The sequence below is a fragment of the Myotis davidii genome, unplaced genomic scaffold (genome assembly GCF_000327345.1).
Source record: "Myotis davidii unplaced genomic scaffold, ASM32734v1 scaffold332, whole genome shotgun sequence".
NCBI classification, from domain to species: Eukaryota; Metazoa; Chordata; class Mammalia; order Chiroptera; family Vespertilionidae; genus Myotis; species Myotis davidii.
The window spans coordinates 4,660,616-4,674,268 of NW_006285779.1; the positions used below are offsets into that span (position 1 = coordinate 4,660,616).

At 41.3% G+C, this 13,653-nt stretch overlaps 1 protein-coding gene across 1 annotated transcript in view; it reads left to right on the forward strand.

The window, feature by feature from the left end:
- LOC102761651 (cytochrome P450 2C23-like) overlaps positions 1–13,653 on the forward strand; it is a 16,810-nt gene that overhangs the window by 1,296 nt on the left and 1,861 nt on the right. Inside the window, exons 2-8 of the mRNA XM_015559357.1 lie at positions 581–743; positions 3,506–3,655; positions 4,212–4,372; positions 4,871–5,047; positions 6,971–7,112; positions 8,066–8,253; positions 12,177–12,318. Of these exons, the coding sequence (XP_015414843.1) occupies positions 581–743; positions 3,506–3,655; positions 4,212–4,372; positions 4,871–5,047; positions 6,971–7,112; positions 8,066–8,253; positions 12,177–12,318 (1,123 nt within the window). The remainder of the gene's footprint in view (positions 1–580; positions 744–3,505; positions 3,656–4,211; positions 4,373–4,870; positions 5,048–6,970; positions 7,113–8,065; positions 8,254–12,176; positions 12,319–13,653) is intronic.

Genomic DNA, 13,653 nt, shown 5'->3' on the forward strand with positions numbered 1-13,653 from the left:
ACCCCACCCCTGCAAACCTCCCCTCCCTTCCCGCTGAAATTTGATACTCTTTTTCTTCTTGGAACAATGCTATCGTAAATATATAGGTTTCTTCCTTTTTCACATCTGCTTGGTGAGCTCCTCATAAGCTCATGTCCTGGCTGCTTCCTTCTCATCTTTAGTTGAACCTTAAATCTTACCTCCTCATAGATTCCTAAACTCTCTGTTTTGTTAAGTTTTCCCATTATCATCCAACATGATACACTCTATCACTTTCATAGAATTATTCTCAATTTGTATTGCAAATATCATTTGACCGTTTGCTGCCTGTCACTTTCACTAGACTCTAAATTCAATGGGGGCTCCTGGGCTGTACACAGTGTCTGACACAGTACAGGTGCTTAGTAAATATTAGCTTAATGGTTGCATATTATAAATGAAGGAAAGGCTGAATCCATGACTATAACCTGGGTTAAATTTCTAAAATGAAATGGATGGGGCAAAGTCTAAGTTATATATAAATTATTACTTAATTTCTACCCAAGTCTCCAGTGGAGAGATTTTGCAATATGTTTACACAGCTGCTTGAATCTTTTTCCAGTTAGCCAAAGAGTACGGCCCTGTTTACACGTTATATGTTGGATCCACGCCCACTGTGGTCTTGCATGGATATGAGGCGGTGAAGGAAGCTCTGATCGATCAGGGTGATGAATTCCTTGGCAGAGGACCTATTCCAATTATTTCAGATTTCCAAAAAGGACATGGTATGTATAAATCAAAATGTGGGTTCATTTTCTTTAGCCAAAAATGACTAACAGTAAGTGTCTGATCTGCACCAAGCAACTGATTAGATGCTACAATACTGCAATGTAATTTTGAGTTAGTGCAGACTCTCCATAGGTTAAGGGCGTTTTCCCCAACAACACTGAGCTCACTTCGGATGCTTGCCGTAAGTTCAGGGGTTCCCAGGTCATCCATACTTCTTTTTTTAAAATATATTTTTTATTGATTTTTACAGAGAGAAAGGGAGAGGGATAGAGAGCTAGAAATGAGAGAGAAACATCGATCAGCTGCTTCCTGCACACTCCCCACTGGGGATGCGCCTGCAACCAAGGTACATGCCCTTGACTGGAATCGAACCTGGCACCCTTGAGTCCACAGGCCAATACCCTATCCACTGAGCCAAACCAGTTAGGGCCATCCATACTTCTGACCAACTGGTGAAAAATTCCGGGGTTCCCATGACCTCCTCCGTTTTAATAATTGATAAACAATTCACAGAACTCAGGAAGGTGCTAACTTGTAATTACAGTTTTATCATATGAAGGATGCAAATGAAGAGACACAGAGGGCACGGTTTGAGAGGGTCCCAAATGCAGAGCTTCTGTTTCTGTGTCCTCTCCCTAGAAATGAGAATGTTACCCATTGATGTGTTCAGCAACCAGGAAGCTCACCTGGGCTTTGGTGGCCAGAGCTATTACATGGCCACGATGGACTGAGTCATTGATTACAATCTCTAGTTCCTTCCACTCCCTGAAAGTTGAGGGATCAGTTGATATCCTTCTATTCAAAACCCCAACCTTCTAAATCCATAGTTGGTCTTTCTGGCATAGCCAGCTCCATCTTTGTTTTTATTTTTATTGTGTAATACTTGATATATGCAAAGAAATATGTGTACTATATACCTCAAAAACCACTTAAAATTATAAAATTGCAAGTCCCAGAGAAATGTAAACTTAATTCCATTAAAGAACAAAATTCTACTGAGGAAAGTTGAAGCTCTAATTGGTTTTATGAAGCTGTTCATGTATTGGACAACACCCCATATATATGAGGAGGACCTCTGAGAGGTTGTACAAAAAGGAAGGTTTTAATAGATGGGTGTGGGAGGGGAATTAATAGCAAAAGGAAACAAACAATTATTTGTAGGCCAGGTCGTCTACTTTTTTGGAGAAAGGGAATGGCAGGAGTTTTATCATGCAGATTACCTTGCTGGAATAGATCAGGAAATTCTGTGCTGATTGGTTAAAAATTCCTCTCTTGGGAGAGACTGAAACTGCAATCAGGTTATTAAGTTTTGGTTTGGTGACTGGCTTAGCAAAAGTGACTCCATTTCGGCCTGTATTTCTTTTGTTAACAATTCCCTCCTTTTGACCAAACTTCAGTCCGAGAGATACAGTCAAATTGTCAGTCATTAGTGCCACTCTCCACTCCTGCTCTGTAGTTATGGAAGCTTTTATTGATCCTCTGTGTGATAGTCACAGGTCATGATGTTTTTGTTTAACCCGTGTGATACTCACTCATAGGTCACATCTTCGGATTCGTAGTCCTTAAATAGGTGTTGGTTGTCGCGTAGGACTCCCACCACGTCCCGCATGGAGTAGGGTTCAGTACTGAAAGAGGGGCCGCACACAATTGAGAAAAAAGACACGAGATAATTTTGCAATATTGGAGGACCGGGCGGGCAAGTCCAACTCAAGGAGAGGGACTTCCACCTAAGCTCAGGCCACTCCGATCTTTTATTGAGGTCGGGTTAGCCTTAGGTAAGGAGATTTCAATGACACATGGATTAGGTCATCGGTAGACAATTTCCAGAAATAGGCAGGGTATCTGATCAACAATAATCAACAAGGATCTACACAAGTATCTAAGAAATTCAGTGAACTAAGGTGGCGATGATGCTTTAGCTAGATTAACTGGGTGGTGTCTTAATTAACTGGCTGATGCACAGCCCTGACCTTTGCTAGGACTTTCAAGCCTTGACTTTGGCCAGGACTTTCAAGGGCTACTAGCTTTTGGGGGGTCTGTGTCTAAACTCAGCCCTGAAGACAATGAATGGACTCCGGCAGTGGGTGTGTGTTTTGATGTCCCAGTCTTAGGTCATTTGCTTAGATCATTAGCAGCTGCCAACGGGCGTTGACTTTTGAGAGGATACAACATGCTAATGAAACTGATGGTGCGTCAGGAGGAATACGAAATTCAGACTAAGTTACAGGTTTTGAACAGAGGAAGAAATTAGAACGCATTGGTATGGAACATACGGGGTTCTTTGCTCCTTTCTTTCGTCTTTTTCGGATGAGGCTAACATTCACTGTAGTAAATTCACAGAAGAATAAGATCCTCAATCCCATCTCGCTTTGCTTGGCTTATCCTCTCAGAGAAAATCACAGCGAGAACGACACCACACGTTGGAGGCGTATGAAGTATAAAAACAGACACCCAGGAAAGGAGTCTGTGAGAACACGTGCCACTTCTGGCCATTTTTAAGAAAACCAGACAGAGGGCTCTTCCCACGTTTGGGGATGTTTTCCCCTGGCCAAGGAGTCCCCTGCCCCGTCCATCGTCTCTGCCCCCTGTTGGCCAGAGCATGGGTTTTCTTTTGTGACACAGATTTCACCCAAATCCCGAATAGGTTGTGCTTTTCAATTGCCATTTGCTGAATCCCTGCCAAGGGCCCTGGGAAGAGATCGGCTTTAAGGAGAATCCCCTCTGTGACCCCAACCTTCCCGCTCCTTGCTTTTCCTAGGGATCCTTTTCAGCAATGGAGAGACGTGGAAGCAAATGCGACGCTTCTCCCTCATGACCCTGAGGAACTTCGGGATGGGCAAGAGGAGCATCGAGGAGAGGGTCCAGGAGGAAGCCCAGTTCCTGGTGGAGGAGCTCAGAAAAACAGAGGGTGAATGCCACTGACCAGCCCTTTGGGGGCAAGGGGACGTCCTGCACACACCGCCGCCGGCAAAGCTCCTCCTTTGGGAATCACTCTGTGGCTCACAACCTGCTCTATTAACAGGGAGCTGGCTGGGAAAAGGGTGGGGAGAAAGTGAGACAGAGGTTTCAGGTAGGACTCTCACGTCCTTTAGCCTGGACTCATTTCCCAACTTCAGCACTTACTGGACATGTAAATTTGGACAAGTTTCTTAACTTTTCTAAGATGCGCTTTCCACATCTGAAAAATGGAGCTAAAAAAGTCAAACCTCCAAATGAGAGTTAAATAATGTAGTTTGCGAGACAATTACACAGTATCCAGCGTGAACATGCTCTATAATATCATTTGTTGCTCTTATGACTATGAAAGTACTGTATTCCTATAATAACATAATCGATATAATTAGTAGCATAGTGTCAGCATTATTAGAAGGTGTTTACATCCTAATCTGGGGAAGTTTAGAGGAAATACATCCTACGTATAAGTCTGAGCATCCTAATGTTGAGTTGTTTGTTTCTCATGTCAGCTCAGCCCTTTGACCCTACTTTCATCCTTTCACTTGCGCCCTGCAATGTGATCTGCTCCACCCTCTTCAATGAGCGTTTCCAGTACGACGATGAGAAGTTACTTTACCTGATGAGTTTGTTAAATGAAAATTCTAAGAGAATCAGCTCTCCATGGAACCAGGTAAGGCCGAGGCTGCATCTGTACGGTGGTTGATCTCTTTGGTCCAGGCTGAGTAAAGGGCTGTGAGCTCACCTATTCCAGGAGCAAGGGTTGATGTCAGCATTCACTGTCACCTTCCCTCCACGTATGTCAAGCGAATGAGTGCCATGGCAGTTATCACAGCACCATTGGGGGGTTGCCCTCTGCTTGCCTCCATGGCTTTACTCACACAAAAGAGGACGGATAAAACATTCTCAGTTGCCTGGGTTTCTTTTCGGGGCCTTGTGCCACTCTCTCCTGTTGACTCAGGGGTTGGCCAAAGCTGGGACGAGCAAGGAGACGGGCAGGGGCCGCTCTCCTGTATGTCGTGATTGTCCTCCCTTCTCTTCTGCTTGGAAGTTGGAGGAAGGGATTGTGTCTGGCCAGAGCACAGAGAGGGTTAGGCAGCCCATTCAGGAGCTCTGGTCCCTCTTCACAAACTGAATTTCCAGTGTCTCTCCCCTACCCCCTGACTTTCAGATGTACAATTTGTGGCCAAAACTCATAAAGCATCTCCCTGGAGAGCACAGATCATTTTCCAAAAGGCTCACAAATGTTAAAAATTTCATTCTGGAAAAAGTGAAGGAGCATCAGGAGTCCCTGGATCAGAATAACCCTCGAGACTACATCGACTGTTTCCTCAGCAAGATGGAGCAGGTACTGTGTGCACCGCCTCTCCCCAGCATCGCACCTTACCCTCCCATGGGAGTGCATGAGAGCACAGTCACACCACGGAGGGAATTCTTGATTGTTATGGCAATGGGGCACACTATTATCAGTAATTATACAACTTCCTCTCCACGTCTATTTTCCTGTAAGATAACTATCAATAGAAGTGTTTCTGCTTTCCTATAAGTTTTATTTCATTCTGTTTTAAGTTAAGTTAATATTAAATCTCTATAATCTTATTGCGTAATAGATTTGGCTTATGCTAAGAGTTAAATAAAACAGTGGATTTCAACCTAGTTACTGAAGTTATAGTTAGAACATAAATAAAATATACGTTAACATTTCCATTTTCTCCCTAACGCTCTTCATCAGCAAAGACTTTTAAAAACTAACTGAACTGTCCTGGCTGGTGTTGCTCAGTTGGTTGAACATTGTCCCATGCACTGAAGGGTTGCTGGTTGGATTCCTGGTCAGGCGCATGCCCAGGTTTCAGGCTCAATGTTTTGCTCTCACGTTGTTTCCCTCTCTTTCCCCCTTCCTCTCTCTTTAAAAATCATTAAAAAATGTTTAAAACAATAATAACAACAAAAATGAACTGAACTTTCTCTTGTGAGGGAGTTTTAGATACTCAATACTCTTGATTCCAGATAAAGACAGTAAGGACTATAGGCAGGAAACGACAGTGTGCCTAAAAATTTGAATTTCCACATGCAGAAATAATTGCATTCTGAAATGAATAGAAGGGACATAGTATAAAGAAACTGTGTGAAGAAAAACTTGATTCAGAGCTTTAAAAATAAAGCAAATTTAAAAACAAGCACTCTAGTACTTTCCTCAAATTAAAAAACCAATGGTATTAAAAGCCCACCAAAAATAATCAGCAATGAAAATAATCTAAATATATAGGAATATAGAAATTTTATTAACTAGTGTAATAACATTAAACATTCAACTGTTTAGTGCCCGTTTTTATGCCAGGCGTGCAGGATACATCCACAAAGACATAATCCCTATTATTTTTACTAGAATCATTTTAAAATAGGAAACTCACTATTTTTAAGTCCTGGATCAATTTATTGTCTAAACACTTTGTAGACCCCATGTAAAAAGTTATGAGTGCCCTAACCGGTTTGGCTCAGTGGATAGAGCATCAGCCTCTGGACTGAAGGGTCCCAGGTTTGATTCTGGTCAAGGACATGTACCTTGGTTGCGGGCACATCCCCAGTAGGGAGTGTGCGGGAGGCAGCTGAATTGATGTTTCTCTCTCATTGATGTTTCTAACTTTCTATCCCTCTCCTTCTCCCTTCCTCTCTGTAAAAAATCAATAAAATATATATTTAAAAATTATGAGTGAAAATGTCTTACAAGAACAGTCTTCATATTAGAAATGCCATTATAATGATGAATGTCATGTGGGAGAAGGTGGGACCGAGAGCATCTAAGTCAGTGTAAGTGAAGGAAATAGACCAGTTATAAATCAGTGCTTTCTCTACATTGTGTTTGCATAGAGTTTATCATCTGGTCTTTTTCATTAAATATAATAAAAGCAGATACCGTTCACTGAGTATTTGTATATATGAGGCATAGTTCCAAGAGCTTTCACCCATTCATTAACTCTTTTCATCTTTATAATAAGCCTATGGAGCATGTCCTATTTTTTTTTATCTCCATTTCACAAATTATGAAACTGAGTAGAGATTAAAGTAACTTGCCAAAGGCTCACATCTGTTCACTGATTAACCTCGGATTGAACTTTGGAGTTTTGATCCACAACTGACTTTTTTTTTTCTATCCACTACACAACAGTGCACAAAATGAAGCCAATTACTAGTAAAGGTGTGTGATTATGGAGCTCTGATAAGCCATTGCCTTCTTTTTAACTCCTATAGCCATTAACTCTCCCACCTACAGGAGAAACACAACCCCATGTCTGAATTTGACTTGGAGAACTTGGCAGTCTGTGGATCCAACTTGTTTGTGGCAGGAACAGAGACCACCAGTTCCACCCTGAGATACGGGCTCCTGCTCCTCATGAAACATCCAGAGGTGCAAGGTATAGCCAGCATTTTAGTGATCGGGGCACGAGGCGAGGGTGGGAAGGCACTGCTGACCGTGGCTGCTTCGCTTTCTCTGGGCCCCTTTCAGAGCACCGTGCAAATGGCCATGTGTGTCGTTTGCGTTTGGAGATGAGAACTCTATCTAATATGCTGATAAGGAAGAAGCACCTTTGAGAACTGAAAGGCTGTTGTTTAAACTGGAAGCAGAGGACCTTCTGAATCCTGAGTCTTATGTATGAGGTTCAGTGCCAAAGAGTAAGCCCTCGTTAGATGAGGGGCCCATGAGTCACAATGCTGGGTGCTCATCCTGGGCCTGGCAATACCTGGCTGGGTGACCTCAGACAAGTCATTTAATCTTTCAGGCCTCTGTTTCCCCAACTTGAAAATGGACCAGATTTCCCAAAGGGGATTTTTAGCTGTGATATAACAACAGTCAGAAATGAAATGTTGGTAGGTTGATTTTCTCAAGCGCATTCTCAGAGCACAGGCCTTACAAAGCCAGTGTTTATGCTGCTCAACAAAATGGTATTTACCATCCCCACAAAACTAGGAGACTGGATGAAGGTGACAAAGAAGCAGCTCCCATTAAAATGAGGATCAAACATGTCCCCCTACAGCTGCTTTGCCAGGAATCATGGGCTCAGCCATAATCCCTGCTACAAAGGTCCTTGCCTCACCCGTATATGAGAACAAACCAATGAAGCCAGGAAGCTGAGAAGATAGTATATCCAGCCTTTATGTTTCCTTCAGCAAAACTCTGGCATTTACAGCAAAATAGAAAAGAGAAATGCCATCAGGAGCAGAGCAATGGGCTGTTTAACAACAGGTCTTTGACACTGGGAACCTTTTCTAGGCCATGTCCTGCTGCACATGGCAAGCATTTCAGGTAATTTCCAGGTACCCAGGGAACACATCTCTTGAGTGGCATTCATGATTCATGTCTCTGCAGCCAAAGTTCATGAAGAAATTGACAGTGTGATTGGACACAACCAGAGGCCCTCCTTGAAGGACAAGATGAAGATGCCTTACACAGAGGCTGTGCTGAATGAGATACAAAGATACATCACCCTCCTACCGTCTAATTTACCACATGCCGTGACCAAGGACACAAAATTCAGACAATATGTCATCCCCAAGGTTAGATGTGTCTGGGAAAACGGACTGGGATAGGAGGGGCGGTGCGGTCCCTCAGTGGGCCCGTGAGAGGCTCTCCGTTCTATTGCAGGAAGAGAGCAGTCAGAGTCAGATGGCCGTGGTTTGAAATCTGTCACTGCATGCAGTGCACCCTCAGGTCACTCTGCAGCTCTGCAGCCTGGTCTCTGCCTTCCGAGAATGGGGGAGGCTGACCTGGGTCTTCAAGGCCCCCATCTGCTCTCATATAGGATGTATTTTGGAGCAGTGATTTCCATTAATGAGAATCTTATGGGAACTGAAATCTGATTTTTCAGGTTAGATTTTAAAAGCGGGGAAGTGGAAAATGTTTCTGTACCTCTCAGGCAGTGGTTCTCAACCTGTGGGTCGCGACCCCTTTGGCGGTTGAACAACCCTTTCACAGGGGTCGCCTAAGACCATCCTGCATATCAGATATTTACATTAGGATTCATAACAGTAGCAACATTACAGTTATGAAGTAGCAACGAAAATAATTTTACGGTTGGGTCACAGCATGAGGAACTGTATTTAAAGGGCCAGACGGTTGAGAACCACTGCTCTAAGGTAATTAAGCCAGTATCGATCTTCTTTAACCCAAATGTTCTCCTCCCAGAAGTTTATGTATTGGCCATTTGAGATGTTGCTGCTCCTGACAGTTAACATTTGTAGGACACTTAGCATTTACCAAAACTTACATGCTCACTAGGAATATAGTCAATCTCCTGTAGTGATTAGGGGCTTCGGTTTTACATTTAAATAGTTCCAGAGCATAGAAGAGGAAGAAAAGGTGCCAACCTGATCAAAATATTGCAAAACAGAATAAAAATACTACAAAACAGCCACCAATCTTACTTAAAACTATCAATGCAAATGTGTATTAGTACATTAAGTCTAGCATCACATTACAAACCCCACATCACCAAGAAATTGAGATCCTTAAGAACACAGGAATGGTCTAACACCAGGAAATCTAGTTTAATAAAATCCGCCATATAAATAAAATTTAGGAGAAAAATCATATGATAATCTCATTTGTACAGAAAATACTTTTGATAATATTCAATGGCCATTTTAATTAAAAAATTATTTTCAAAGTATAATTGACATTTAATATTATATTAGTTTCAGGACCTACCTGGTACCATACATATTATTACCATTTTTTTTTTTACTATATTCCCTATGCTGTATTTTACATCCCTGTGACTATTTATAACTGCCTATTTGTACTTCATTTTTATTTTTTAACCCTTAATCAAGTAGGAATAGACGAACATCTCTTTAGCCAGGAAAAAAAACATATTTCAATCATGCTTATTAATGAAAGATTAAAAGTATTCATAAGTAGGAATAAAGCAAAGCTATCTACCAGTACTAATATTATGCAAATAGAATTAGGAAAAAATAGTGAGATAAGGCATTCCAAACAAAGAAGCAACTTTGTAAATGATATAATTATACCTGGAATTAAAAGAAACTTAGCCAAAGCACAATTGCAAAAACAGAATTATTCAGTGGTTAGGTACAAATTTATTATTTAAAAAAATCAATTGCCACCTATATAAAATAAAAATGATTTTAAAAATATAATGAAGATACGTTTTCATTAATAAAAACAAGGATAAAATATTTAGGAATAAACTGAACAAAAAAATTCAAGATCTATAAAAAGAAAACTGAAATGTTAATGAGAGATATAAATTGAATAAATTACAGGATTTATTCTGTATTTGGGTAGAAAAGTAGCAGTTATCCCCAAATCAAAAAATCTATACATTTATGAGATCTCAATCAAAATATCTACCAGATTTTCTTGGAACTAAGCTAGCAGATCCTAAATTTGATATGGAAAAAAAATTGGGGGACGAACGACCCTTTCACAGGGGTCGCCTAAGACCCTCGGAAAACACCTATATAATTACACATTGTTTTTGTGATTAATCACTATGCTTTAATTATGTTCAATTTGTAACAATGAAATTGGGGGTCACCACAACATGAGGAACTGTATTAAAGGGTCGTGGCATTAGGAAGGTTGGGAACCACTGCCTTAGAGGGACAATATGGAATATTCAACAGAGGATAGGAAACTCTTGGGGGAGTTGGAAAATAATAATAACAGATCCCTGCCTCATATCTTACATGTAACTTTATTCTTGGTGGCTCAAATATACACACACAGAATATTAAATCGTAGAAGTACTAGGAATAAAAGTGATAACTTTTTTTCCTCTAGAATTTCAGAGTTCCAAAAGACTTCTAACATTGACTCCCAACACCAAAAAAGAGAGGAGTTAGAGGGCCCTGTATTTAAAAATCGATAAATTTGACTATATGCAAATAAGAAAAATCTGCCTGGAAAAATAAAGTCAAAAGCTAAATGACAAACTGAGAGGAAATTTTGCATGGTTCATAAGAGGAAAGAACTAATTACTGAAAAATAAAATGAACTCCTACAGTCAGTTTGAACAAACCCAAAACCAACAGATGCAGAACAAGAAAAACAAAATTAAAGTTTGAGTAAAAATAATTACAAATGGTTTTTTAATGTGTAAAAATATACTCACACAATGAAATATAATGAAAATAATAATTCTAAAGAAAATATTTTTTACTTATCATAATATGTTGGCAGGGTGTAAAAAAGCATATAGTTTTGCTAGTGGTATAAATTGGTGTAACCTCTATGGAAGACAATGTGGTAATATCTATTAAAATTCAAAACACACAGACAACTTGAAGAGTAGTTCCACTATTAGGAATTTATCCTTTGTGTACTTTCTATAAAATAAGAATATTTATTGCAGCAATATTTGTGATACTTGAAGATTGGGAACCCCCAAATGTCCATTTACAAAGGACTTTAACACTTCCTTTATTTCTATAAAGTGGAATACTAAGCAAGCTGCAGCACACTATAGGATACTTCTTTTGTGTGAAAATAGTGGAGGATATATGTATATAAGTGTCCTTTCTTTAAATCCATAAGATATCTCCCAAAGATGGAGCATAAATGCTAACAGTAATTATACCAAGAATAAAACCAGGGGACTTGAGTATAAGAAGAGAGACTTATTTTTACTTTATACCCTTTTGTACATATTTTGGGGTATTTTATTCCATGTGCATGTATTGCCCCTCCAATAATTCTAAAATTACGTTTGAAAATAAAGTGAAAATGGGGGAAAAAAGGCAGCTTTCACTTAAACAGGTGCTTTATGATCAGATAGAACTTGGGCAAATTCTGAGTATGCCACTTGCTAAAAGTGTAACCTTAAGTAAGCTGTTTTTCCTCCGTGAATCTCAGTGTCCGCACTTATACAATGAGAACAAGCAGAGAGCCTGCTGGATACAGTTGCAGTGAGAATTAAATACACTTTATGGCTAAGCACAGTGGTAGCTTTTAATATTGTTTTGTCACTTAAGCCTCACAGAAATCTGTAAATTAGGAGGAAAGCCTGTGTTTTTGTTACCTCACCCCATTTTTCAAATGAGGGAAGCGGAGTCTGATTCAGTAGATTCAAGTTTGCGTATCTCCCTTTCTTCCATTCACAACTGAATTCAGAAAGGAACAAATTGTAGAAAAGTAGACTCTTCCAGTTTGAGGCAGCAATTCCAGTAAAGGTCATGTCTAGACAATGTGGGTGGCAAACCCCCACTTATCAGCAATAACTGGTTACCGCACATTGATCATGACACCACTCTTCCCAAAGAGAATTATCTCGTTACTCAGTAAGTATTGTATGATAGTAGCATGTATAGAATAGCCATAACTCAAGGCAGTCACTCCCCAGGCAAGCTTAAGAGTGCTCAGTCCTATTCCATCCACTAATTAGGAGTGTCAGCCTTGTTAATGGATCATGGACAGGCACGATCAAGTACAACCCCTCTCTCTTTTCTGGTTTCAGGGCACCACAGTATTGCCATTATTGTCTTCAGTCTTGTTGGACTGCAAGGAGTTCCCCAATCCAGAGAAGTTTGACCCAGGCCACTTTTTGGATAAAAATGGCAGCCTCAGGAAAACAGATTACTTCATACCCTTTTCCCTTGGTAAATACAAGTAAATCCATCCACACCATGCACCTGCACATTTCGGACAACTTTTTAGCTTCGCTGAGATTTTGGCATAGCTAAGTAATCCCTGGATGATAGCGAAGTTGATCATGTGAAACTGTTACAGTTTCTGATGTAACTGTATGGAGCCACTTTAGTCTGTGCACCAGTAGGATTGGGGAAGTCACCCAGGGACTGTTTTGTTGTTGGGTAACTGAGTATAATGCCAGTTTTTAAAGAAACCAAAGTCAAGCCAATTCAAATGCCACATGTTACCAGATGACAAAGGGACCTGCTTTTGCAGACTCTTATCTGGTGCTTTCCCCTTTGTAATATTGACTTTCCCAAAACAAATGTACAAGTTTTTTTTCTTCTTTTAAAATTACTAATGATTATTAACTTTCTGATTCTCAGAGCCGGAGGCCATCAAAGAGACTTGGCGACTTCGTATTTTTTCTTCCCCTCTGAAACCTGAGCACCACATACCCTTGCCTCTTTTCAAGAGCTGGTTGGCTCCCAGTTACTATTTCCCATAAGGTTATAAAGACAACTTAGGATTGGTCAGCACACATTCTTTTTCCTTATCGTATTCAATCATTTGCTAAGTATTTAAAAAATAGCAGTTAAGATGTTTTGTTTCTAATTACAGTGATAATATGTGTTCAACGTAAAATATGGAAAATGCAGAATAGCAAAAAAGAAAGAAAGAAAAATTATTTGCCATTTCACTCTACAGAGATAACCACTGTTGCCTAACCATACACAATAGATGTATATTTAAAAACTAGGGGCCCGGTGCACGAAATTCGTGCACTGGGTGTGTGTGAGGGGGTGGGGGGGAGTGTCTCTCAGCCCAGCCTGCCCCCTCTCACATACTGGGAGCCCTCAGGCATTGACCCCCATCACCCTCCAATCGCAGGATCGACCCCTTGCCCAGGCCTGACGCCTCTAACAGAGAGGAGCGTCAGGCCTGGGCAGGGGCGTCAGGCCTGGGCAGGGCACGCTCATTTCCCCCCATCACTGGTTCTGCCCCCAGCCCAGACCTGATGCCTCTGGCCCAGGCGTCAGGCCTGGGCAGGGGACCCCCAGACCCCTCCGATTGCTGGCTCTGCCCCTGGCCCAGGCCTGATGCCTCTGGCCCAGGATTCAGGCCTGAGCAGGGGACCCCCTCTTCCCCCCACCACCGGCTCCGCCCTTGCCCAGGCCTGATGCCTCGGCCAAAGGCATAGACCCCCATCACCCTCTGATCGCCTGATCGGCCCCTTGCCCAGGCCTGACGCCTCCGCCAGAGGTGTCAGGCTTGGACAGGGCACCCCCATCTCCCCCTCATCA